At 46.1% G+C, this 26514-nt stretch overlaps 2 protein-coding genes and 1 non-coding gene across 5 annotated transcripts in view; 1 reads left to right on the forward strand and 2 right to left on the reverse strand.

Moving 5' to 3' along the window:
• Positions 1–61: 61 nt before the first annotated feature.
• AIMP2 (aminoacyl tRNA synthetase complex interacting multifunctional protein 2) lies at positions 62–15611 on the reverse strand. 2 transcript variants are annotated; one of them, XM_010367736.1, is made up of 4 exons: positions 15364–15611; positions 9474–9680; positions 6171–6402; positions 62–592 (listed from the first exon to the last, which is right to left on the reverse strand). In XM_010367736.1, exons 1-4 carry the CDS (start codon positions 15496–15498, stop codon positions 204–206), a joined length of 963 nt encoding a protein of 320 aa, XP_010366038.1. In that variant the 5' UTR covers positions 15499–15611; the 3' UTR covers positions 62–203. The 2 variants fall into 2 exon arrangements, with proteins under 2 accessions (XP_010366038.1, XP_010366039.1); XM_010367737.2 differs by having other exon boundaries at positions 15484–15607.
• Positions 7520–7655, reverse strand: LOC115898481. The gene has a single exon (XR_004058208.1). It is a non-coding gene; the product is annotated as a small nucleolar RNA SNORA42/SNORA80 family (small nucleolar RNA).
• Positions 15605–26514, forward strand: part of PMS2 (PMS1 homolog 2, mismatch repair system component) — a 40421-nt gene continuing 29511 nt past the window's right edge. For both annotated transcript variants that reach the window (XM_030932197.1, XM_030932198.1), the window contains exons 1-5: positions 15605–15864; positions 18865–19004; positions 21488–21574; positions 21753–21855; positions 22944–23127. In XM_030932197.1, the coding sequence (XP_030788057.1) occupies positions 15761–15864; positions 18865–19004; positions 21488–21574; positions 21753–21855; positions 22944–23127 (618 nt within the window). In that variant the 5' untranslated portion in view covers positions 15605–15760. The remainder of the gene's footprint in view (positions 15865–18864; positions 19005–21487; positions 21575–21752; positions 21856–22943; positions 23128–26514) is intronic.

Genomic DNA, 26514 nt, shown 5'->3' on the forward strand with positions numbered 1-26514 from the left:
TTGGCAGTCATCACGGTAGATGGCATATGATTTTGCTGAATTTAAATAAAATGAAAACCACAAATTACATGATGCTTTTATTGACATTTGACAACTGGCCTAAATAAAAAGACTTTGACTCTAATACAAGTCCCCTTACTGATAATAGGCATGAAAGAGCACCATTCTTAAAATCTAAACCCTTTAAAATCGGTAACGGAAATTCACTTAAGGAGCTTGAGGGCCGTGTTAAAAGGAGCCAGGTTTTCACAAGACCTCATCCACCTCTGCACGTTGGCTGGCACTGTCACACTGCAGCCTCCGGTCTGCTGGAGCACAGACCACAGCACCACGTCTGCTACGGTGAGTTCATTCCCGGCGAGCCAAGGGCTCTTCCCAAGAGCTGAGTTCATAGAACGGAAAACAGCAGATTTTTCTTTACTGCTTCCCTCTTTTAACTGAAAAATCGCAATATCTACCCAGCTATCTATAAGGGTTGCGTTGACAGCATTATGCTTCTGGCCAAACAGAGAGAACAAGAAACGTGCAATGTTCCCTTCTCCTTCGATGGGGCACATCGTCTGGACGCTGAATTTCATCTGCGTCTTCGGCACTGAAAAGAAAAAACACATGAGAGGTAGCATCACCAGAGCAGCCCTGTGAGGGAAGTACTTGCACAATGGGGAAGGGGACAGTCACCAAACACCATAGACTGATGACACGGGAAAGGGTGTTTTCAATAAGAACATCACATTTTCAGTCAGTCTCTTAAGATGCTTAATACTGAAAAGGGTTTAAGTGCAAACTATGTTAACAAAGTAACCAAAAAGCCATTCCTGGTATTTGATTATGACAGTTCTGAAGCTGGAAGGGACCTCAGACCACCTGCTCCAATCCCTGCTGCCTAAGGATTTGGGGGCTGAGGGCTGGAAACCCAGGAGTTGCATCTCCCAGGCTCTTGGCCTCATAATCGCTTTCTGAGAGGCTGAGGGCAGTTAAGGTATGAATGACAAGAACTTGCTTCCTTCCATATCAACATAACCAGAAGAGGCATACATCTGTGGGATAGTGAGTACCTGACATCCTATCTTTATATGGCCATATGAGAAGATAATTTCAATGTCCCTATGACAGTAAGTTCTAGAATGTGAGGGCAAGATGGCTGTGATAGCCATGACTCCCCTGCTTTGCCTGGTTGGACAGAACCCCCTTCCTCCAATGCTCACAGTCCCCCCTTGAGCTGTGTCTCACTCAGAGACCCTAAACTTTGCAGAGGAACAAGGGCATCTTTGCGGTGTTTCATCTCTGCTCCTCCTCTAGAACTACCCCACAGGCTTTCTAGACTTAGAATATCTGACCTGATACAAATCGCTGTATGGCCGGTATGCCACACAGTGTCCTAACCCCTTGCTGCCTCGTATCAAAACCATGTTGCACATCTCATCATACAGGACAGCTGACCCTTGAACAGTGTGGGGGTTAGGGGCACTGACTCCCCACTGCCGTGCAGCGAAAATCCACATAAAACTTTTGACTCCTCCAAATCTTAAGCACTAAGATTGATGGGAAGCCTTACCCATGACAGTTGATTCACACACTTTGTATGGTCTATATATCATATGCTATATTCTTACGATAAACTTGAGAAAATGTTAGAAAATAATAAGGATGCTGGGCATGGTGGCTCACACCTGTAGTCCCTGCTGCTTCGGAGGCTGAGGTGGGAGGATCACTTGAGCCCAGAAGGTTGAGGCTGTGGTGAGCTGTGACCGTACCACTGCATTCCAGCCTGGGTGACACAGCAAGACCCTGCCTCTTAAAAAGAAAATGATAATTTACTATTTGTTAAGTTGAAGCGGATCATCTTAAAGGTCTTCATCCCACTGTCCTCATGTCGCTAAGAGGGGTTGGTCTTGCTGTCTTGGGTGGCAGAGGTGGAAAGGGAGGCAGGAAAGGAGGAGAGGCAAGCATGGTGTAGCTTTAGGGAAATACATCATAATTTGTCTGACTGTTTGCCTTTTGCTTTCTCTAAAAATAGTTCTATGCAGCATGAACCCTTCCACCGTTTGCTTTAGTTTCACTGCTTGTATCATAGAAGACTCCAGGTCATAAAAGAAGTCAAAAGCAGCCTCGAATGATCAGAGGCCTTCTCCCAGACTGTCCAATGGAAATCTGTTTTCCAGCCCGGCTTCTCCTAGGTCTTCTTCCTTAACATCTGGCACTGGCTTGGAAACACTTCTTCCCATTAAGCTGTCTTATGTTAACTCTTCTGTGCAGTGTCTGTCAGCCCTTGAATTTCTCCAAGATCTGTACCCTGAAACTCTTCACCACCCACTTTTGCCCCATCTGTGATCTATTTCATGGTTTCCTTGGTTGTCGTAGATCCTGTGAAGTCACACACATCTGGACACAGGTTTCTCCAGCAGGAGTGTACTGTTTCACCGTGATGGCTTTCACAGCTTTGTATACAATGATGGCCTCTTCAATGATGTAATCCTTCCAGACTCTTCAAGATGTTCTATCAGGGTTCTCTCTCTTTTGCTTTTTGTTTTGAGATGGAGTCTTGCTCTGTCACCCAGGCTGGAGTGCAGTGGCAGGATCTCACTACAACCTCCACCTCCCGGGTTCAAGCAATTCTCCTGCCTCAGCCTCCCAAGTAGCTGGGATTACAGGCATGCCTAGCCAGTGTTCTCTTTCATAGCACTGACAATTCTTTCATATAATACTGTGTGTAATGAGCCTCAAAGGTTCTTACGACTTTTTGATCCATGTTGTGTTAGGGGGCAAGCAGATGGCTTTGACACCCTTGGTGTTAACTCATGGGGCTCTGAGTGACTGGAGCACTGAAGAACTTTCAAAGGTGTCCCTTACTGGCAAGGTACATCCTGACTTCAGGGACAAGGCACCAATGGAATTAATCCAGAAAAAGGGTTCTTGTCCAGGTGTTGTAGAACCAAAAGACGAGCAGCTGTGTTTATCTTTTCCTGTGAAGTCTTGGGCGTTAGCAGCTTTACAGATAAGAGCTCTCCTGATCATAAACACAGCTGCACCTGCACAAAACAGGAGGGTTAGCCTAGCACTCCCTGCCTTCAATCCTGGGACTCACTTCTCTTCTTTACTAATAAATGTCCTTTGTGGTTCCCCACCCCCACCCCAGATTAGGGCAGTTTTGTCTGCATTAAAAACATGTTGACACAGGTATCCCTTCTCCTCCATGATTTTCTTAATGGCATCTGGGAACTTGTCTGCTGCCTCTTGGTTAGCAGAAGCTGCTTCTCCTGTGATCTTGACATTTTTAAAAGCCAAACCTTTTCCTAAAATTATCAAACCATCGTTTGCTGGCATTAAACTCTCCAGCTTTAGATCTTTCACCTTCCTTTGGCTTCAAGTTGTCATATAATGACTTTGCTTTTTCTCAACTCATAAGAGAGTCTATAGGTATGCCTTTCTAACAGGAATCCTGCACCCCACATAAAAGCTGCATTTTCTTTTCTTTTTTTTTTTGAGATGGAGTCTCACTCTGTATCCCAGGCTGGACTGTACTGGCGCGATCTTGGCTCACTACAACCTCTGCCTCCTGGGTTCAAGCAATGCTCCTGTCTCAGTCTCCCGAGTAGCTGGGACTACAGGTGAAGGTCACCATGCTGGGCTCCTTTTTGTGCTTTTAGTAGAGATAGGGTTTCACCATATTGGTCAGGCTGGTCTCGAACTCCTGATCTCAGGTGATCCACCCACCTTGGCCTCCCAAAGTGCTGGGATTACAGGAATGAACCACCGCACCTGGCCAAAAGCTACATTTTCAATACAAGATAAATAGGTATTTTGCAAAAAGTGCAAGGTTTTTGCACCTCCTGGTAAAGCTATATTGATGCCTTCATGAATTTCCCTTTTTTTTTTTTTGAGACGGAGTCTCGCTCTGTCACCAGGCTGTGGAGTGCAGTGGTGCTATCTCGGCTCACTGCAACCTCCACCTCCCAGGTTCAAGTGATCCTCCTGCCTCAGCCTCCCGAGTAGCTGGGACTACAGGCACACACCACCAAGCCCAGCTAATTCTTGTATTTTTAGTAGAGAGGGGGTTTCACCATGTTGGCCAGGATGATCTTTATCTCTTGACCTTGTGATCCGCCCACCTTGGCCTCCAAAGTGCTGGGATTACAGGCGTGAGCCACTGTGCCTGACCGAAAATTTCCCTTTTTTAAAACAATGGTTCTTACACTGAATTCATTTATCTTGAAGTGGCAGCTGCAGACCTCTGGTATATATCAAGCAATTCAAGTTTTTCATGTAATATCTTGACTTTTCTCTGCTTCTTGGGAGCACTTTCAGTATCACAAGAGACACTTTGTAAGTGCCCCACAGTGTTAGTCAAGGTTTATGGCCATGCACGATGGAAACATACCCAAAACATGATGAAAAATACCCAAGAACCTCAAGAGATCACTTTTTTTTTGAGACGGAGTCTCGCCCAGGCTGGAGTGCAGTGGCGCAATCTCGGCTCACTGCAAGCTCCACCTCCCGGGTTCACGCCATTCTCCTGCCTCAGCCTCCCAAGTAGCTGGGACCACAGGCACCTGCCACCATGCCCGGCTAATTTTTTTTGTATTTTTTAGTAGAGACAGGGTTTCACCGTGTTAGCCAGGATGGTCTCGATCTCCTGACCTCGTGATCCACCCACCTTGGCCTCCCAAGAGATCACTTTTGACTGCAACATGCAATTTCCTGGAGAGGTGAATTAGCTGCTCACACCGAGATGACTGGCGTCACAGGGTGTCTGAAGCAGAATGAAGCAGACACTCCCCACGCTTGAGGCGGCTGTGAAATTATTCCAGCAGTACAGTATGTTTGTTCTACAGTTAATGTTACGCAGTTAGGATTTCATGCTCATCCTCACGTTTGTTTACATTTCTCTCAACTGCAGGTGGTGCCATGTATAGTGTGTGTGTGTGTGTGTGTAAGTTTTGATACATTTTAACTTCTTAAAATAGATTTGTGTACATTTTGTGGTAGCAAATAATAGACTAGTATGTAAATTTTTTTTTTTTTTTTCTTTTTTTTTTGAGACGGAGTTTCGCTCTGTCACCCGGGCTGGAGTGCGGTGGCTGGATCTCAGCTCACTGCAAGCTCTGCCTCCCGGGTTTACGCCATTCTCCTGCCTCAGCCTCCCAAGTAGCTGGGACTACAGGCGCCCGCCACCTCGCCCGGCTCGTTTTTTGTATTTTTTTTTTAGTAGAGACGGGGTTTCACCATGTTAGCCAGGGTGGTCTCGATCTCCTGACCTCGTGATCCGCCCATCTCGGCCTCCCAAAGTGCTGGGATTACAGGCTTGAGTCACCGCGCCCGGCCTAGTATGTAAATATTTTATGCCTCATGGCTTTTTCTTACTTGTTTTGATATTTTTCTTCTTTCTTTTTTTTTTTTGAGATGGAGTCTTGTTCTGTCGCCCAGGCTGGAGTACAATGGCGTGATCTTGGCTGGCTGCAACCTCCGCCTCCTGGGTTCAAGAGATTCTCCTGCCTCCGCCTCCCGAGTAGCTGGGATTACAGGCGCCCGCTACCACACCTGGCTAAGTTTTGTATTTTTAGTAGAGACGGGGTTTCACCATGTTGGTCAGGTTGGTCTCAAACTCCTGACCTTGTGATCTGCCTGCCTTGACCTTACAAAGTGCTGGGATTACAGGCGTAAGCCACCGCACACAGCCTTGATTTGCTATTTCTAGGCTATGTGGTTTGTCTGCTAGTTTTTTCAAATTGTTGCAAATCTCCAAAAAATTTTCCAAGATAGTTATTTGAAAAAAAATCCACATGAGGCCCAGGCATGGTGGCTCACGTCTGTAATCCCAGCACTTTGGGAGGCCAAGGCAGGTGGATCACGAGGTCAGGAGTTTGAGACCAGCCTGACCAACGTGGTGAAACCGTCTCTACTAAAAACACACAAAAAATTAGCTGGGCATGGTGGCGCGTGCCTATAATGCCTGCTACTCAGGAGGCTGAGGCAGGAGAATCGCTTGAACCCAGAGGTGGAGGTTGCAGTGAGCCAAGATTGTGCCACTGCACTCCAGCCTGGGTGACACAGCGAGACTCTGTCTCAAAAAGAAAAGAAAAAAATCCACATGTAAATGGACTCATGCAGGTCAAACTCGTGGTGTTCAAGGGGCAGCCGTGTGTAAGTTTAACTCAGTCCCATCTACTTACCATTCTTCCAAATTAAAGTGAATCCCAGCTGATACTCTTGGCGGGGCTGTTTTTTATTCTGTTCTCCAAAGCACTTGAGAAGGTTTTCAGGCACACTCTTGACTGAGGAGTGCGTGTGCACCGTGGACAGGACCCTAAAGTGCTCACAGAGCAGCCTGTGCAGCACGAGCAGGGAGAGGGGAGGGGAGGCCGGGTTCGCGTTGATCACGATGTCTTTCAGCGCCCCATAATCCTGGGGAAAGAGCAAGACATTGTAGGAATAACAGTAATCGGAGAGTGCCACTGTGCCAGGTGCGAGTCTAAGAACCTAACCAGGGTTATCTGACTCCTCCACTTCCATGAAGAAGGCACTAGCATCTTCCCCAGGTTGCAGCCAGTAACTTCGCCAAGGCCACTCGCTCAGGATGGAGTGGAGCTGGGATATGAGCTGACTCCACCCCCTTACCCCCAAAGAATAAAAAGTTGACTTGGCCGGGCGCGGTGGCTCAAGCCTGTAATCCCAGCACTTTGGGAGGCCGAGGCGGGCGGATCACGAGGTCAGGAGATCGAGACCATCCTGGCTAACACGGTGAAACCCCGTCTCTACTAAAAAATACAAAAAACTAGCCGGGCGAGGTGGTGGGCGCCTGTAGTCCCAGCTACTCGGGAGGCTGAGGCAGGAGAATGGCGTATACCCGGGAGACGGAGCTTGCAGTGAGCTGAGATCTGGCCACTGCACTCCAGCCTGGGCGACAGAGCCAGACTCCGTCTCAAAAAAAAAAAAAAAAAAAAAAAAAAGTTGACTCCACTGTCAAATAAAACAGCATATCAGAAATGACACTTTTTGTTTTTTTTTTTTTAGACAGTCTCACTCTATCACACAGGCTGGGGTACAGTGGATGATCTCTGCTGCCTGCAACCTCTGCCTCCCCAGGTTCAAGTGATTCTCCTGCCTCAGCTTCCTGAGTGGCTGGGACTACAGGTGCCTGCCACCACGCCCGGTTAATTTTTTTTAAAAATTATTTTTAGTAGAGATGGGGTTTTGCCGTGTTGCCCAGGCTGTTCTCAAACTGCTGACCTCAAATGACCTGTCTGTCTTGGCCTCCCAAAGTGCTGGGATTACAGATGGGAGCCATGGTGCCTGGCCTAGGAATGACACTTCTATTTGCCCCTTTTAACCTGCAATTATTCCAGCTACTGAATCTTTCCAACAGAACAGCTGACCACAGCCAATTTGTGTAAAGATGTTTCCATGAAGAACCCCTTAAGAAGGGGTGTTGGCTCAAGGTATCACTGGTGATGAGGGATGGGGAGATTCTAAAATACTAGGCGTTAACTGAAGTGCTCAGACTCATAGCCTTGTTTTTTCCCACTGGGTAACCCTCTTCAGTGCCAGTGACCCATGGGCACAGAGGCCAGGCAATGGTTCGGGGCCACAGTTTGCTCTGGCATGGGGCACTATGAGAGGTCCAGGGGGATGGGCCTGTTATAAATCCAAACCCATGCATGACAGCCTTTTTAGATAAAGACTCTCTTATTTCTTCTACACTTTCACTCGAAATAATGAATGCGATGATGTGAACACTCACAGCCAGACTCCTTGGCTTTCTGTACCCCGCCTGCCACTCCTGACCAATGTCCCACACGTCAGCCTACGCGGAATGACTTGCAGTTCCCTGAACATATTGTATTACTTGACGCTGGGTCTTCTGAGGTTTCAAAATTCATCTTGAGCACCACATGCTCTGAGATGCCTCCCCAGCACCCTGAGAAATGACTGTTATGGCTGCTCATGCTCGAAAACTCATCTGCTAGGCTCCGGCTCCCTGAGGGCCTGGCTGCGCCTCATCTGAGTCCTCAGTGCATGCCAACAAGTACTGGATGAATGAGGGAGCAGTGGAAGGAATACATGAATGCAGAGGTACTGAGGTTACCAAATATCCCAGCCCTGGGTGAGACACCACAATGCTTGCATTTTTCAGGGCTTTAAGTAGTGCTATTCTATCACCCATTCTAGAGGAGGCTATTGGTAGGGATTCTTGGGACAAACCCTTTTTGCATCCTCAAATAAATACCACTTCATTGTAACAAACGAGATGGTCTTCCTTTGCATATCAGATTCTCCCCTAAATTAGCTAAACCCTGTAAACTTCAATCCTGAGAGCCGGCTGATGCAACTTACTTGTAATACAGCAAACTGAATTCAAGCAAAATGCACTTGAAATATGAGACTGTGACTGGCCTGAGCAATACATTTCAAAAGGACGGGTAGGATTTTTGTGCTTGGGCAGTCACGGTTCTAAAAGTTGGCCTACTATCAAAGAGAGTCTGGGCTGCCTCTGCTGAACCTCTGGGGAACACTGAGCAAACAAGCTGAGATCTGTTCTTCCAGGGCTCAGAGGCTGCTGGACCCATGCCTGGACTGGCAGAGGCTGTAACTCTCCTCCACTCCTCCTCTGCCTACACATCCTCCCTGTCCTCTACTTGGTCTGAGAAGTCAAGAAGAGGCTTTAGAGCTTGTTTTGACTTCACTCCTGCCTTGTGAATCTGTTCTGTGCAAAGGCACACTCATTTAGAGGAGGAAAAAAATATGAATATGCTCTTGGCTGTGCCTTTGAAAATCAGAAAGCTAAGGCTTTTTTTTTTTTTTTTGAGACGGAGTCTCACTCTGTCGCCTGGGCTGGAGTGCAGTGGCCGGATCTCAGCTCACTGCAAGCTCCGCCTCCCGGGTTTACGCCATTCTCCTGCCTCAGCCTCCCGAGTAGCTGGGACTACAGGCGCCCGCCACCTCGACCTGCTAGTGTTTTTTTTGTATTTTTTGGTAGAGACGGGGTTTCACCGTGTTAGCCGGAATGGTCTCGATCTCCTGACCTCGTGATCTGCCTGTCTCGGCCTCCCAAAGTGCTGGGATTATAGGCTTGAGCCACTGCGCCCAATCTTTGTTTTTTTTTTTTGAGACGGAGTCTTGCTCTGTCGCCCAGGCTGGAGTACAGTGGCACGATCTCCGCTCACTGCAAGCTCTGCCTCCCGGGTTCACGCCATTCTTCTGCCTCAGCCTCCTGAGTAGCTGGGACTACAGGCGCCCACCACCACACCCAGCTAATTTTTTGTATTTTAGTAGAGATGGGGTTTCAGCATGTTTGCCAGGATGGTCTGGATCTCCTGACCTTGTGATCCGCCTGCCTCTGCCTCCCAAAGTGCTGGGATTACAGGTGTGAGCCATCGCGCCCGGCCTGAAAGCTAAGGCTTTAATCACAGTAGCACAATTTCCCTGTACTAACCACTCAGCATCTACTAACATTTCAGCTTTCAAAACGAACTTACCTTCCCAAGCACTGAATTCAAGTCCAGCACATTGGTGGTTAAGGTCGTGGGCTCATCCGCTTGGATTATGTTGGTTACATCCAAGTCTGCATCTGGTGTTTGAATCATCTTGGAGAGACCATCAACTGCAGCTTTCAACTCATACAGACGTTTTAAAATATCATCTTGGCGGGACTCAAGAGCTTGCAGAGATGGGTTAGACTCTTCCTAAACAAACCAACAGCCAAATGTTCATTTCCTCTCCCATCAGAACAGTGTTGTTTAAATTTGATCACTTGTCTTACTTTGCCATGCGCTCACCAAACCTCCCACCCTTTAAAAGAGGACACTATGGGCTGGGTGCGGTGGCTCACGCCTGTAATCCCAGCACTTTGGGAGGTCCAGGCAGGCAGATCATCTGAGGTCAGGAGTTCAAGACCAGCTTGGCCAACATGGTGAAACCCTGTCTCTACTAGAAATACAAAAATTAGCTGGCGTGGTGGCGCATGCCTATAATCCCAGCTACTCGGGAGGCTGAGGCAGGAGAATCGCTTGAACCCAGGAGGTGGAGGTTGCAGTGAGCCGAGATCACACCACTGCACTCCAGCCTGGGTGATAGAGCAAGACTCTGTCTCAAAAAAAAAAAAACAAAAAAAAAACTTAAAAGTTGTGGCTGAAAGCCACTCTGAAATTGTATGGTTCCGATTTCACGTAATTTAGTCTAAGAACAGGGAAAGATAGAAAATGAACACAATTTTTAGTTCTTTGTTCTTAACAAACTAAGAATACTTTGCTTAAATAAGTAGCAATGAGAATGTAACTCAGTAATTTATACAAATAGGGAAAAGGGAACATGGGTTAAAACAGTTTTTTAGCTTGGAAGCATACCCATGGAGCTAATCAATTCCCCAAATCGTTTTATTGGCTTTTCTTTTGTCCTGGAGACAGGGTCTCATTCTGTTGCCCAGGCTGGAGTGCAATGGTGTGATCATGGCCCACTGCAGCCTTGACTTCCTGAGCTCAAGTGATCCTCCTGCCTTAGTCTCCTGAGTGCCTGGGACTACAGATGTGCACCACCAAGCCTGGCTAAGTTTTAATTTTTTTTTGTAGAGACAGAGAACTACGCTATGTTGCTCAGGCTGGTCTCAAACTCCTGTCCTCAAGCCATCCTCCCACCTCAGCTCCCAAAGTGCTAGGAAGACAGACGTGAGCCAGCACGCCCAGCCAGTCCACCATTTCGCCTAGCCTATTCCACCTTGCACCCATTCTAGTCCATCCCTGCGATCCATCCTTTAAGATGGCAGCTAGAAAGATTTTTAAAAAGAAACTCAGGGCCGGGCGCAGTGACTCATGCCTGTAAGTCCTAGCACTTTGGGAGGCCGAGGCGGGCAGATCACCTGAGGTCAGGAGTTCGAGACCAGCCTGGCCAACATTGTGAAACCCCTGTCTCTACTAAAAGTACAAAAAATATAGCTGGGTGTGGTGTGGGTGCCTGTAATCCCAGCTACTCAGGAGGCTGAGGCAGGAGAATTGCTTGAACCTGGGAGGCGGAGGTTGCAGTGAGCAGAGATCGCGCCACTGCACTACACCCTGGGTGACAAGAGCGAGACTCCGTCTCAAAAAAATAATTTCAGATGTTGTCACTGTCTCCCCCTTGCTAACCTCCTAGGTGCTTAGGATAAAATGTCAAACATTTAACATGGCTTTACAGACATCTTGTATCATTTGGCCTCTGGCTACCTTACCTCACCCAATTTCCTCCTTTGCTCTGTACTCTAGCTACACTGTCCTAGGAGTTCCTAAAACACCACGCTGGCTCCGACCACAGGATCTTCCTGTGCTTTTCCCTCTATCTGCATCACTCTTCCCTCTTCTCTTTGCTTAACTCCTATTTACCCTCGGGCTTAATCAGCACTTTCTCACCTCTCCTAGCCTGCTGCTCTTATTTAAGATCAAACAGCAGAGCAATGTGAAGTCCACTGACTTCTGGGTGGAACAGAGTTCAGTATGCCAATTAAATTATTGGGTGCTGGCCAGGCACGGTGGCTCACACCTGTAAATCCAGCACTTTGGAAGGGCCAGGTGGGTGGATCACTTGAGGTCAGGAGTTCAAGAGGACAGCATGATGAGACTCCATTTCTACTGAAACACAAAAATTAGCTGGGCTTGGTGGTGAGCACCTGTAGTCTCAGCTACTCAGAGGCTGAGGCAGGAGAACCACTTGGACCTAGGAGGTGGAGAGTGCAGTGAGCCGAGATCGCACCACTGCACTCTAGCCTGAGGGACAGGGCGACTCCATCTCAAAAAAAAAAAAAAAAAAAATTAGGTGCTGACTGAAAATAAATTTGAAAGCAAGATGTGTAACAGGGAGGGCTACTACCTGTGTAATATTCTGTTACTTAATGGTAAGTCCTGAGTCATATTTCCAATCTCTCTTAACCAGCCTTTATCTGTACATTGTTTGTGTATAAGCTTGCTAATTTCCACAAATGGCAGTAGGGTGTCTGCTCCAATAGGGCCAAAAATGCACCTACTGGATTCAAACCTCAGTCAGAGCCAGGCGCGGTGGCTCACGCCTGTAATCACAGCACTTTGTGAGGCCAAGGCGGGCAGATCACTTGAGGTCAGGAGATCAAGACCAGCCTGGCCAACATGGTGAAACCCCGTCTCTACCAAAAATACAAAAAATTAGTTGGCCATGGTGGCGGGCACCTGCAATCCCAGCTACTGGGGAGGCTGAGACAGGAGAATTGCTTGAACCCGGGAGACGGCAGCTGCAGTGAGCCGAGATCGCGACACTGCACTCCAGCCTGGGCGACAGAGCGAGATTCCATCTCAAAAACAAAACCCAGTCAGGAATGAAGACTGTCTGAAGTACTATATGTGTAATGTGGCTTGTGATTTTTAAGCCCTGAGTGCAGCCTGATCTAGTCCTTCATGATCTGAGTAATACCAAAATGTTCAAGATCTGTTTTATGTCATTGGTGCCTTGTAATGTTGGCCTGCTGTTTTCCTTGCTGAGACTAGATTGTGATGTGGTATACTGTTTTTATCAATTTGTTTCAATTTATATGTATTTATAAACAGCTTATTCTTCATGTTGCTCTCCTTTACCCTGGAGATGCTTGATTGCTTTTTTTGAGACGGGGTTTCACTCCGTTGCCCAGGCTGGAATGCAGTGGCACGATCACAGCTCAATGCAGCCCTGACCTCCTGGGCTCAAGTGATCCTCCCACCTCAGCCTCCTGAGTAGCTGGAACTACAGGCACATGCTACCACACCTGGCTAAGTGTTGTACTTTTTGTAAAAATGGGGTTTCACCATGTTGCCCAGATTGGTTTTGAACTAGGTTCAAGTGATCTCCTGCCTTGGTCTCCCAAAGTGCTGGGATTACAGACGTGAACCACCGCGCCTGGCCAAGATGTTTTATTGCTAATTATTTGTCCACATTGTTATCATCTCCTAGAAAAATTGCTGGAAGAGTGGGATTACGTGTCCTCTAAGTTGTAAGTTCACAAAAGGCCACAGGAAGTTAGGCAGCAGACTTAAACACAAGTAAAGCAGACCCTGCAAAACTTGGCCTTCAATGAAAGGTGACATTCTCCAACCTGGGTTGTCTTTCTGGTTTCATGGAACTGTGCAGTTGGAGGGTGACTGGGCCCTGTTTCCATGGCACTGTCTAGGTGCAGGGACCATTGAACCATGTCTGCTATTTCTGTCTTAGCTCTGTACTGAAATAACACGTAGTGTTACTGGGTTTCAAAAGAAAGTCCGTCCCTCCTGATCTAGGCAGAAAGCCATTAAAGAAAGCAGAAGGATAACAAGCAGTGGGAAAACAGACCAGAAAAGTTACCGATTCACCCATCTTGTGTCAGAATAGACAGGCCTGTTTCTCCTGCTGGAAACCTAGGATGTATGTTTGCAATGAGAAAAGAGTGAAAGACTTGAGCAGGTACATTACAAAAGAGCAATCAAAGCGGCCAGTGAATATGAAAAGGTCCTCAACTTAGAGAAGTCTGGAGAAATCCAAACTAAAACTACCCTAGGATACCACGCTACACCCACCAGTTTTGGGCAGGGTGCAAATATCAGGAATTCTTCCACCCTGCCGGTAAGCAGTGAGCGAGGTAAGCAGTGAGTGAGCATGTAAACCAGTATAACAACTCTGGAAAACAATTTAGTAGAGTGGAAAGCCAGGTGGGCCACTGAGCCAGGAGTCCCGTTCATTAGTACATACCCCATGCTTGCTCCTCTGTATAAGAATATTCACTGCAGAATTGTTCATAGCAGGTTAAAATGGAAAATAATCCAGTGTCCCTGAGCAAGTAGGATGGATTAAGTGTATGGTGGAGAGCCATGCAATAGAACAGTATACTACAGAGAAGATGAATACTTCTGATGTTACAATAAAATGACTCCTAAAATAATGTCTACAAAAAAGAAGCCAGGGCTGGACACCAGTGGCTCATGTTTATAATCCCAGCACTTTGGGAGGCTGGGGTTAGAGGATCGCTTGAGGCCAGGAGATCGAGACCACCTCGGGTCTCGATAACCACCTTTTAGGTAGAGATGGGGTGAGACCCCATCTCTACATATAAAAAAAAAAAAAGCCAGACACATCAGACTATATGCTGTATGCTTACCTATATCAAAGACTATTGTTTAGGGGCCGGGTGCAGTGGCTCATGCCTGTAATCCCAGCACTTTGGGAGGTCGAGGCGGGTGGATCGCTTGAGGTCAGGAGTTCGAGACCAGCCTGGCCAACGTGGTGAAACCCCGTTTCTACTAAAAATACAAAAATTAGCCAGGTCCAGTGGACGGTGCCTGTAATCTCAGCTACTCAGGAGGCTGAGGCGGGAGAATTGCTTGAACCTGGGAGGCAGAGGTTGCAGTGAGCTGAGATCGCACCACTGCACTACAGCCTGGGCAACAGAGCAAGACTCCGTCTGAAAAAAACAAAAAAAAACAAAAAACCAGACTATGTTGTTTAGGGATAAATACTGAGTTGACAAAATAATAGAGACAAGCAGGACATAATTACCATAAAAAATCAGGACCTGGGGTTGGGGGTGGGGAGGGAAGGTTTAAGTGGAAAGAATTGAGGGGTGACAGTGTGTGTCAACCTGGACCGTGGTGACCCTGGGGTTCGCTTTGTAATTCCTCAAAATGAGCATTTATGTGCTATTCACTCTTCAGAGGGTAGAATCTCTGAACTAAAATGTTTAAGCAACCATATATATATATATACATAAAAAGGACAGATTTTTATTTTAATTAAAACATTTAAAAAATAGAGACAAGGGTCTCGCTATGTTGCTCAGGCTGGTCTCAAACTCTTGGGGCTCAAGCGATCTTCCCACCTCGGTCTCCCAAAGTGCTGAGACTCCAGGCATGAACCACCGCACCCGACCTGGAAAGATATATATATATATATATATATATTTTTTTTTTTTTTGAGACAGTTTCGCTTTTGTTGCCCAGGCTGGAGTGCAATGCAATGACTCGATCTCAGCTCACTGCAAACCCCGCCTCCAGGGTTCAAACGATTCTCCTGCCTCAGCCTCCCGAGTAGCTGGGATTACGGGCGCCTGCCACCACACCCCGCTAATTTTTGTATTTTTAGTAGAGACGAGGTTGCACCATGTTGGCCAGGCTGGTCTCGAACTCCCAACCTCAGGTGATCCGCCAGCCTCGGCCTCCCAAAGTGCTGGGATTACAGGCGTGAGCCACAGCGCCTGGCCTGGATAAATCTTTTAAAAGAGAAAAGTTTGGGTGAGTCCCTGGCCGGCCGGCACAGATGCCGGGGTGGGGCCGTGAACCGGGTGGGATGCATTCGCTCCGGCCTGTGGGGACCCGGTCCAGCAGCCGGCCGCCGCGCGTGCGCACTGGGCGGGGGAACCCGCGCTCCTACCTGCACGTGGCCAGCGCCGGGCGCCGGGCCGCCGCTCCTGCCGTGCACGTTGGGGAGCCGGTACATGCAGGTGGGAAGCTCCACACGGAGAGGCGCGCCACCCCCGTGATAGGGCTTTACCTGGTACATCGGCATGGCAGAACCAAAGCAAGAGCGGGGAGCGCGTGCCAGCCACCAACGCTCAGAAACCGTCAGAGGCCACGACCGAGGGCGGCCACCTCCCTTCTGACCCTGCTGCGGGCGTTTGGGAAAACGCAGTCTGGTGTGCTCTGATTGACCCAGGCTTTTTGACGTCACGGACTCGACCTCTGACAGAGCCAATAGGCGAAAAGGGGAGACGGGAAGTATTTTTGCCGCCCCGCCCGGAAAGGGTGGAGCACAACGTCGAAAGCAGCCAATGGGAGCCCAGGAGGCGGAGCGCCTGTGGGAGCCGTGGAGGGAACTTTCCCAGTCCCCAGGCGGATCGGGTGTTGCATCCATGGAGCGAGCTGAGAGCTCGAGGTGAGCCGGGCTCGCGGTCTCCCCTCTCGCGCGCCCTCTTTGACAACCACGGCGTTCCAGCCTCCCTGGAAATGCGGGAAACATGGCCGAGGCGCGTGGCGAAGCCGCCGCGTGGAGGCCCCGGAGCAGCGACCTCAGCGCCCCAGCGATCCGGTGCCCCTTGGGTGCGCCTTGAGGCCGAAGCAAGCTCCTTCGGGGTCCTGGGCTGCGGGCAAAGGATTCGGCCCTGTAAGGAGTTGGGTTCGACCCGTCCCAGACAGGCCTTGCCCACATCCCATCACAGGGCCGTGGACTTGAAACCGGAGCGTGAAATCCCCATAGACTGAATGCATTTTCTTTCCACCTGTTCTCTCTTCCTTTTTATTTTTATTTTTATTTTTATATTATTTTATTTTTAATTTTTTTTGTAGAGCCGGGGATTTCGCTGTGTTGCCCAGGCTGGTCTCAAACTCCTGAGCTCAAGCAATCTGCCCGCCTCGGCACCCCTAAGTGCTGGAATTACAGGAGTGATGCACTGTGCCTGGCCTTTTTAAAAAATTGAGATTATTTTGGGGACGGTAAAGCGTCCAGACACATCCTAATTTGCATAGCCGCGCAGTTTAAAAAAAATGCAATGCATTTCTACCCGTTAGGGTATGTGATTTCTACCTGTTAGGGTATGTGATTTCTGGATGGTAAGCTACACCGAATCTTGGCTAGCACAGTTGCATTCCGTGTCAGATTTGTAAACGCAAATTTGCTTTCTGCATTTAAATATATTAGATATGTTTAGGTAACTACATTTAAATGTATTGAGACATTTAAATAAATCTGGGGTCTGTATCTAAATGCGCTTCCTCCTCAAAATAAATATCTGAAGTGGGCCGGGCGGCGGCGGCTCACGCCTATAATCCCAGCACTTTGGGAGGCCAAGGTGGGTGAATCATGAGGTCAGGAGTTCATGACCAGCCTTGCCAACATGGTGAAATACCGTTTCTACTGAAAATACAAAAATTAACCGGGGATGGTGGCGGGAGCCTGTAATCCTAGCTACTTGGGAGGCTGAGGCAGGAGAATCTCTGGAACCCAGGAGGTGGAGGTTGCAGTGAGCTGAGATTGCGCCACTGCAGTCCGGCCTGGGCAACACAGCAAGACTCCATCTCAAAAAAAAGAAGTGGACCTGTAGCCTATAGTGTGTTGCCAAATAAACTTATTTTTAGAGATACTTCTTTCCATTTTCTTTGAGATCATCTGCAGTTTCACATGGTAGACAGACTTGGGTGAGATTCTTAGCAGGGTAGAATGAAGAGTAAAGAGGTTTGGTTATTTCATAAGGGTTTATTGAAGGCCTCTGATGTGTTAAATGCTGTAGGAAACACCCAGTGATTTCTCTTTCATGGAGGTTTCCTGCCTTCTCTTAACAAGTTATCAATTAAACTGTTTACTGGAAATTGCTACGTTAATGAACACACAGGATACATTCTTTGGATGAGCAGACATTGGTTGGGCAGAGGAGGAAGAGGAGAGCAGTTTAGACAGAGACCTGCTTATACACTGTAGTGTCTAAAAGAGCTTGTGATGTTCAGGAAGCAGTTGTTCACTGTGGTACAATGTAGGGGACGGCCGGTTGCGGTGGCTCACGCCTGTAATCCTAGCACTTTGGGAGGCCGAGGCAAGCAGATCACCTGAGGTCAGGAGTTCAAGACCAGCCTGGTCAACATGGTGAAACCCGGTCTCTACTAAAAACACAAAAATTAGCCGGGTGTGATGGTGGGCGCCTGTAATCCCAGCTACTTGGGAGGCTGAGACAGGAGAATCGCTTGAACCTGGGAGACAGAGGTTGCAGTGAGCCAAGATCATGCCATTGCACTCTAGCCTGGGCGACAGGGTGAGACTCTGTCTCAAATACTACTACTACTACTACTACTAATAATAATAATATTAACGTAGGGGACTTGATGAAGGGAAAGGATTAGAGAGATTCTGAAAAGAAGGTAGTTTTGGGTGCAGTGATGACTAGATTTTAAATTTCATATAGTAGGAAGTGGGGCACTAGTAAATTTTTAAGCAGAAAAATTATTTGACCAGATCTGTGATTTCAAAAATAGCTCTGGTGATAGAGTGGAGGATGGATTGGAGCAGGGAATGAAGGGAGATGAAACCGTTATAAAACTCTTAAAGCTCGTACAGCAAGAACTTTGAGGGTCTTTGCTGAGATAGCAGCTGGCAGCTTCAATTTGGAGTAGGGTATCAAAGGCAAAGGCAACTGTGTAGAAGGAAGAGTTTTATAACTGGTACCCAAATTCCAATATGATTTTGACTTAAACATTGTGTATTTTCTAGCATACTGTTTTTCTAATTATGTGGGAAATTATGTTGCTTTCACTTTTTTTTTTTTTTTTTTTTTTTTTTTGCTCTTTCGCCCAGGCTGGAGTGCAATGCCGCAATCTCGGCTCACTACAACCTCCACCTCCCGGGTTTAAGCGATTCTCCTGCCTCAGCCTCCTGAGTAGCTGGGATTACAGGCGCCCACTACCATGCCTGGCTAATTTTTTGTATTTTTAGTAGAGATGGGGTTTCACCATGTTGGCCAGGCTGGTCTCGAACTCCTGACCTCAAGTGATCCACCTGCCTCTGCCTCCCAAAGTACTGGGATTACAGGCATGAGCCACTGCAGCCAGTCATGGTTTCACTTTTCAAGAAAGAAGACACCATTGTTGCCAAAGATTTTGGTAATTTGAGAGATACAATGTATGTTTTCTCCATGTGGATCCTAGTATAATTAGATAGTAAGGATCTGTTGAATTCGAAGTATCTATCCAGAAGTATTTTGGGTACATGTTTAAGGATTGTAAAGCAGTGTTTCTATTTCTGGATATAATAAATGTGTTTGCTAATATAATAAATGAATAGATTAGACCCATAAACTATTTACAGTGTTGAGTCATTTCCCACAGTGAAAATCAGGATGAAAATATATAGCTGAATACTTGCTTTGTTTCTTGTAACTGATTTCTTTAGTACAGAACCTGCTAAGGCCATCAAACCTATTGATTGGAAGTCAGTCCATCAGATTTGCTCTGGGCAGGTGGTACTGAGTCTAAGCACTGCGGTGAAGGAGTTAGTAGAAAACAGTCTGGATGCTGGTGCCACTAATATTGGTAAGTTTGGGAGAGTTTTAAGCCACAAGAAATGATCAGTGAATGTTGTAGTCAAGAAGCATTTGTTATTGAAACAAGACTGTCAAGTGTTGATGTAGTCGTAAAGTATTATTTTTAAGTTAAAATTAGCACCTATTATGTGCCTAGTACTTAGCTAGGTAGTAATAACAGCCTTTTTTGTGTTCTTATGGTGTGCCAGGCAGGTGTTATGCTAAGAATTACACAGAAATATTTAATACGCAAAATAGCTGGGCGTGGTGTCTCATGCCTGTAATCCTAGCCCTTTGAGAGGCTGAGATGGGGGAATTGCTTGAGGCCAAGAGTTCAAGACCAACCTGGCCAACATGGTGAGACCTTGTCTCTATTAAAAATTGAAGTAGGCCGGGCGTGGTAGCTCACACCTGTAATCCCAGCGCTTTGGGAGGCCAAGACGAGTGGATACCTGAGGTCAGAAGTTCAATGGCCGGGCGCGGTGGCTCAAGCCTGTAATCCCAGCACTTTGGGAGGCCGAGACGGGCGGATCACGAGATCAGGAGATCGAGACCATCCTGGCTAATACGGTGAAACCCCATCTCTACTAAAAAAAAATACAAAAAACTAGCCGGGCGCGGTGGCGGGTGCCTGTAGTCCCAGCTACTCCGGAGGCTGAGGCAGGAGAATGGCGGGAACCCGGGAGGCGGAGCTTGCAGTGAGCTGAGATCCGGCCACTGCACTCCAGCCTGGGCGACAGAGCGAGACTCCGTCTCAAAAAAAAAAAAAAAAAAAAAAAAAGAAGTTCGAGACCAGCCTCTCCAAAGTGGTAAAACTGTCTCTACTAAAAATACAAAAATTAGCTGGACCTGGTGGCAGAAGCCTGTAATCCCAGCTACTTGGGAGACTGAGGCACGAGAATTGCTTGAACCCGGGAGGCGGAGGTTGCAGTGAGCCGAGATCATGCCACTGCACACCAGCCTGAGGACAGAGCAAGACTGTCTCAAAAACATAAAATAAAATAGGCCTGGAGTAGTGGCTGACATCTGTAATCTCAGCACTTTGGGAGGCTGAGGGGGGCTGATCGTTTGAGGTCAGGAGTTCGAGACCAGCTTAACCAACATGGTGAAACCCTGTCTCTACTAAAAATACAAAAATTAGCCAGATGTGGTGGTGCATGGCTGTAATCTCAGCTCCTCAGGAGGCTGAGGGAGGAGAATTGCTTGAACCTGAGAGGTGGAGGTTGCAGTGAGCCAAGATCATGCCACTGTACTCCAGCCTGGGTGACGAGCAAAACTCCATCTCAAAAAAAAAAGACAAGAAAAGAAAAAAAAGAAAGTAATAAAATAAAAAAACATAGGCCGGGCGCGGTGGCTCAAGCCTGTAATCCCAGCACTTTGGGAGGCCGAGACGGGCGGATCACAAGGTCAGGAGATCGAGACCATCCTGGCTAACACGGTGAAACCCCGGCTCTACTAAAAACTACAAAAAACTAGCCGGGCGAGGTGGCGGCGCCTGTAGTCCCAGCTACTCGGGAGGCTGAGGCAGGAGAATGGCGTAAACCCGGGAGGCGGAGCTTGCAGTGAGCTGAGATCTGGCCACTGCACTCCAGCCTGGGTGACAGAGCGAGACTCCGTCTCAAAAAAAATAAAAAATAAAAAAAATAAAAAAAATAAAAAAACATAAAAAGTTAATCTGCAGAATAACTTTATGAGATAGAACTTATTATCTCCATTTTACAGATGAGGAAATTAAGGGATAGGAAATTTCCTTTTTTTGAGATTATAAAGCTAATAAAATAGGATCCAGGAAGTCTGATTCCAGAACCCATTCTCTCTCTCTTTTTTTTTTTTTTGGAGGTGGAGTTTTGCTCTTGTTGCCCAGGCTGTAGTGCAACGGCACGATCTCGGCTCACTGCAACCTCCGCCTCCTGGGTTCAAGCGATTCTCCTGCCTCAGCTTCCCGAGTAGCTGGGATTACAGGCATGCACCACCAAGCCTGGCTAATTTTGTATTTTTAGTAGAGACAGGATTTCTCCGTGTTGGTCAGGCTAGTTTCCAACTCCTGACCTCAGATGATCTGCTCACTTTGGCCTCCCAAAGTGCTGGGATTACAGGCATGAACCACTGCGCCCAGCCCCTTTTCTCTTTACTGGGTATGTTAAAATTATTTCTTTCAAAAGAAAAGGCTGGTCAAAGTGCAACGGTTTTACAACTAATTGATCACAACCAGTTACAGATATTTTTTGTTCCTTTTCCACTCCAACTGCTTCACTTGACTAGCCTAGGAAAAAAAAAAAGAGGAAAGAAAGAAAAAGCTAAACTATTTAGTCTGGGCTAGTAAATAACCAGAAAGGACTTTATAAAAATGAAATATACAAAACGACACTAGTATATGTAACTAAAGGTATTGTTATGACTCTTAAATTTGCATATGTTATAAATAATGTCAATATAAAAACTTATAGCATGGGTCCATTTTTAATAAATATGTAAACATTTTAAACTTTCTAGATCTAAAGCTTAAGGACTATGGAGTGGATCTCATTGAAGTTTCAGACAATGGATGTGGGGTAGAAGAAGAAAACTTCGAAGGCTTAAGTAAGTTGACTTTTTCTAATCCTATTATAAAATAATTGGGCTACATGTCCCAGAATTGTGAGTAACACTGTCTTGGGAAACGCAAAAGCAGTTTTTTAAAGCCAGTTACTAGATATCATGTATATTTGTTGTTACAGCACTTGAGAGATCTTAATCCTTACTTTACACTCTCTTTCAGCTCTGAAACATCACACATCTAAGATTCAAGAGTTTGCTGACCTAACTCAGGTTGAAACTTTTGGCTTTCGGGGGGAAGCTCTGAGCTCACTTTGTGCACTGAGGTGATACAATATTTTTATCCATTCACTTGACCCCTTAGAAAAACCTCTCTGAAAATTAATTGGAATCGTCATTATTGACAATTTTCTATCTCAGCATCTCAGCTTCTAGCTTCTGAATTCTCTTTTGTCTCACTGCCAATCTAAGTCATAGTACTTCTGAAATGTGAGCAATAAATGAATGAAACGAAGCAAATAGTATTGTTGAAAAAAATGGTTACCCTTATTAAAACAGTAACTTCTCAATTTTAACATAACATATAGGTAATAAATGATAGTTACCATTGGTTTTCATTATCAGTTTTTAGGGAAACATTTAACCAAAGCACTATTTAATTATAGCACAGATACTGAATTTTTATAAATAATTATATACATATATATATATATATATATATATGTATGTGTGTATATATATGTATTTTTTTTTTTTTTTAGAAAGAGTTTTGCTCTGTCACCCAGGCTGGAGTGCAGTGGCACAGTCTTGGCTCACTGCAATCTCTGCCTTCCAGGTTCAAGTGATTCTCGTGCCTGAGCCTCCTGAGGAGCTGGTACTATAGGCGTGTACCACCACTCCTGGCTAATTTTTGTATTTTTAGTAGAGATGGGGTTTTGCCATGTTGCCCAGGCTGGTCTCGAACTCCTGGCCTCAAGTGATCTGCCCGCCTCGGCCTCCCAAAGTGCTGGAATAACAGGCATGAGCCACCGCACTCTGCCCTACATATACATTTTAATTATAATGTATTTTAGATTCTTTTAAAAAAATTTGTTCGAAGAGTAATAACAAAACAAATCTCTATTTGTGAATAAATGAATCTTGAGATCATTTATGGTTTTGCAGTTCAAGCTGAAAAATGAAATCAAAGCTCGTATCAAAACAAAGCATGTTTAGTGCTCTCTGTCTCACTGTCTTTTAGATGCCAAAACTTAGATTTTATGATGACTCCTCAGCCATTTAGATCTTGATGATCTCAAAGGGATCATCAGGTTTTTAGGAAGTTTTGAGGGAAAAGCAAGCGAAGGAAAGAGTAGTCAGTGCCCAACATCATGGGCCTGTCACTGAACACACCATGCCTGGTATTCTCTCACAGCGACATCACCATTTCCACCTGCCATGCATCAGCAAAGGTTGGGACTCGACTGGTGTTTGATCACAATGGGAAAATCATCCAGAAAGCCCCCTACCCCCGCCCCAGAGGGACCACAGTCAGCGTACAGCAGTTATTTGCTACACTACCTGTGCGCCATAAGGAATTTCAAAGGAATATTAAGAAGGTACAGCAAATTAATCCTGGTTTTCAAGAGTGTTAGTTAATGCACATGAGCAAAAGATTTACTAAAGATGTTTATTCTGCAGTTGATTCTCTTCTCGTAATTTACTGAGACACGATTTATTTGCATTTCTCATTAAAGACTTAACATTAAAGACTTTAGGGTTATTTACTTTTTTCTTTTCATCACATAGTGTTTATTAGGCCTGGGCAACATAGTGAGACACTGTCTCTATGAAAAATTAAAAAAAAAATTGACTGGGCATGGTGGCATGCACCTGTAGTATCTAGGTACTTGGGAGGCTGAAGTGGGAGGATCACTTGAGCCCAGGAACTTGAGGCTGCAGTGAGCTATGACTGCGCCCTTGCACTTCAGACTGGGAGACAGAGTAAGACCTTGTCTGGAAAAATATATATACGTATATATTTATTTTTTATTTTTATCTTTTTTTGAGATGGAGTCTCACTTTGGTGCCCTGGCTGGAGTACCGTGGCGCAATCTCAGTTCGCTGCAACCTCCACCTCCCAAGTTCAAGCGATTCTCCTGCCTCAGCCTTCTGAGTAGCTGGGATTACAGGTGTGCGCCACCACGCCCAGCTAATTTTTTTTTTTTTTTTTTTTTTGAGACAGAGTCTCGCTCTGTCGCCCAGGCTGGAGTACAGTGGCCGGATCTCAGCTCACTGCAAGCTCCGCCTCCCGGGTTTACGCCATTCTCCTGCCTCAGCCTCCCGAGTAGCTGGGACTACAGGCGCCCGCCACCTCGCCCGGCTAGTTTTTTGTATTTTTTAGTAGAGACGGGGTTTCACCGTGTTAACCAGGATGGTCTCGATCTCCTGACCTCGTGATCCGCCCGTCTCGGCCTCCCAAAGTGCTGGGATTACAGGCTTGAGCCACCGTGCCCGGCCAATTTTTGTATTTTTAGTAGAGACGGAGTTTGAACATGTCGGCCAGACTGGTCTGGAATTCCCGACCTCAGATAATCCACCCACCTCGGCTTCTCAAAGTGCTGGGATTACAGGCCTGAGCCACCATGCCTGGCCTTATGTACTTACATTTTAATAAGAATATTTCTTGGCCAGGCGCCGTGGCTCATGCCTGTGATCCTAGCACTTTGGGAGGCTGAGGCGGGCAGATCATGAGGTCAAGAGATCGAAACCATCCTGGCCAAAATGGTGAAACCCCATCTCTACTAAAAATACAAAAATTAGCCGGGCCTGGTGGCGTGCGTCTGTAGTCCCAGCTCCTCGGAAGGCTGAGGCAGGAGAACCACTTGAATCCAGGAGGTAGAGGTTGCAATGAGCTGAGATCACGCCATTGCGCTCCATCCTGGGCACAGAGCCAGACTCCATCTCAAAAAAAAAGAATATTTCTCTTGGTTTTCTGAGAAATGAGTTATTGGAACCCTTATGAATTTGAATGCAAACGAAAACAGCTAAATGTTGTATAGTTGTTGTGTTTAAAAAGCAGATTATAAAACTGTCTGTATTACATGATTCCAGTTTTATAAAAACAAAACAACAGGCCTAGATGTGTATAGTATAAAGGCTGGAAGAGTCAGCACTTTCATGTTCTCAGCGGTTATCCTTGGATGTGAGATCCCATGCAGTTTTTGCTGTCTTTGTGCCTTTCTGTTTTGTATGTGTATTTTTTATAATCTAAAAAGTTATTTAAACATATGCAGCTAAAAACTTTATTTTACCTGTAAAGCATTTGGTGCTAATTTTAACTTTTTTTTTTTTTTTTTTAGATGGAGTCTTCTCACTCTGTCACCCAGGCTGGATTGCAGTAGTGTGATCTCGGCTCACTGCAACCTCTGCCTCCTGGGTTCAAGTGATTCTCCTGCCTCAGCCTCTCGAGTAGCTGGGATTATAGGTGTGTGCCACCACGCCCAGCTAATTTTTGTATTTTTAGTAGAGATGGGGTTTCACCATGTTGGCCAGGCTGGTCTTGCACCCCTGACCTCAAGTGATCCGCCTGTCTCAGCCTCCCAAAATGTTGGGATTACAGGCCACTGCACTCGGCTGCTAATTTTAACTTTATTACATTTTTTCAAAATTTAAATTTTTTAGAATAGAGAAAACTTACTCTTTTTTTGTATCTTATGGTAAAAAAGTTAGTGCCTTAGCAAAATACAGGAATGTAGAACTTATGTTTGTTGGAGATAACCATTACTTACAGTTTGTATATCTTTTCAGACTCCTTTTAATTTCATGTGTTTGTAACTGCTGGAATAATTTTCAAGATAAATCCATAAGTTAATATAATGAAAGCAAGTAATATAGTATGTACAGCATGCAAGTAATACAGAATTGTATGTGGTTGAAAGTTTTTTTTGGTTTTTGTTTTTTTTTTTAATTGAGACAGGGTCTTGCTCTCTCACCCAGGCTAGAATGTAGTAGCACAATCTCAGCTTACTACAGCCTTGATCTCCCAGGCTTAATGGATCCTCCCACTTTAGCCTCCCAAGTAGCTGGGACTCCAGGCCCATGCTACCATGCCTGGCTAATTTTTGTATTTTTTGTAGAGATGGGTCCATCTGTGTTGCCCAGGCAGGTCTCAAACTCCTGGGCTGAAGCGATCCTCCTGCCTCAGCCTCCCAAAGTGCTGGGATTACAGCTGTGAACCATCATGCCTGGCCCTATAACTGACTTTTTACTTAGCATATTGTGATTGTCTTCTTTAGTCGGTGTGCACTGCCTTCTTCTTTGTCATTCTGCTGCAATATGGCTATACCACAATTAATTAATTAACTCCTTGATGATGCTTGCTTAGGTTGTTTCTATTTTTTCATAGAGATTGTTTCAGTGAACATTTTTGTGTATCTCTTTGCATATCAAAATGCTTGTGCCAGTCTTTCTATTATACAAAGATACATTTCAAAAGGAGAGATTATAAAATCAAACACAATGTACATTTCGGTTTTTTAATTTTCATTTTTAGAGATAGGACCTCTCTCTGTCACCCAGGCTGGAGTGCAGTGGTGCAATCATGGCTCACTGCAGCCTCGAACTCCTGGGCTCAAGTGATCCTCCCACCTCAGCCTCCTGAGTAGCTGTGACTACAGGCGCATGCCACGACGCCCGGCTAATTTTTTTTTTTTTAATTTTTTGTAGAGACAGGGTCTTGCTGTGTTGCCCAGGCTGGTCCTGTACTCCTGGTCTCAAGTGATCCTCCTGCCCTCAGCCTCCTGAGTAGCCGGGATTACAGGCTGTACTTTTTAGGTGTTTTACCAGGACACATGGCACATTGGGAAGTGAGAGGACTGTGACCAGGAGCCAAAAGCTCTGCGTTCCTTTCTGTAGAATATAGGAAGATACCTCTTTACAGATCATTCTGTCAACAGTGCTTCCCTTGATTTGTGCGATGATGTGAGAACCTTGCATTGGATGTT

The sequence above is a fragment of the Rhinopithecus roxellana genome, chromosome 6, assembly GCF_007565055.1.
Source record: "Rhinopithecus roxellana isolate Shanxi Qingling chromosome 6, ASM756505v1, whole genome shotgun sequence".
NCBI classification, from domain to species: domain Eukaryota; kingdom Metazoa; phylum Chordata; class Mammalia; order Primates; family Cercopithecidae; genus Rhinopithecus; species Rhinopithecus roxellana.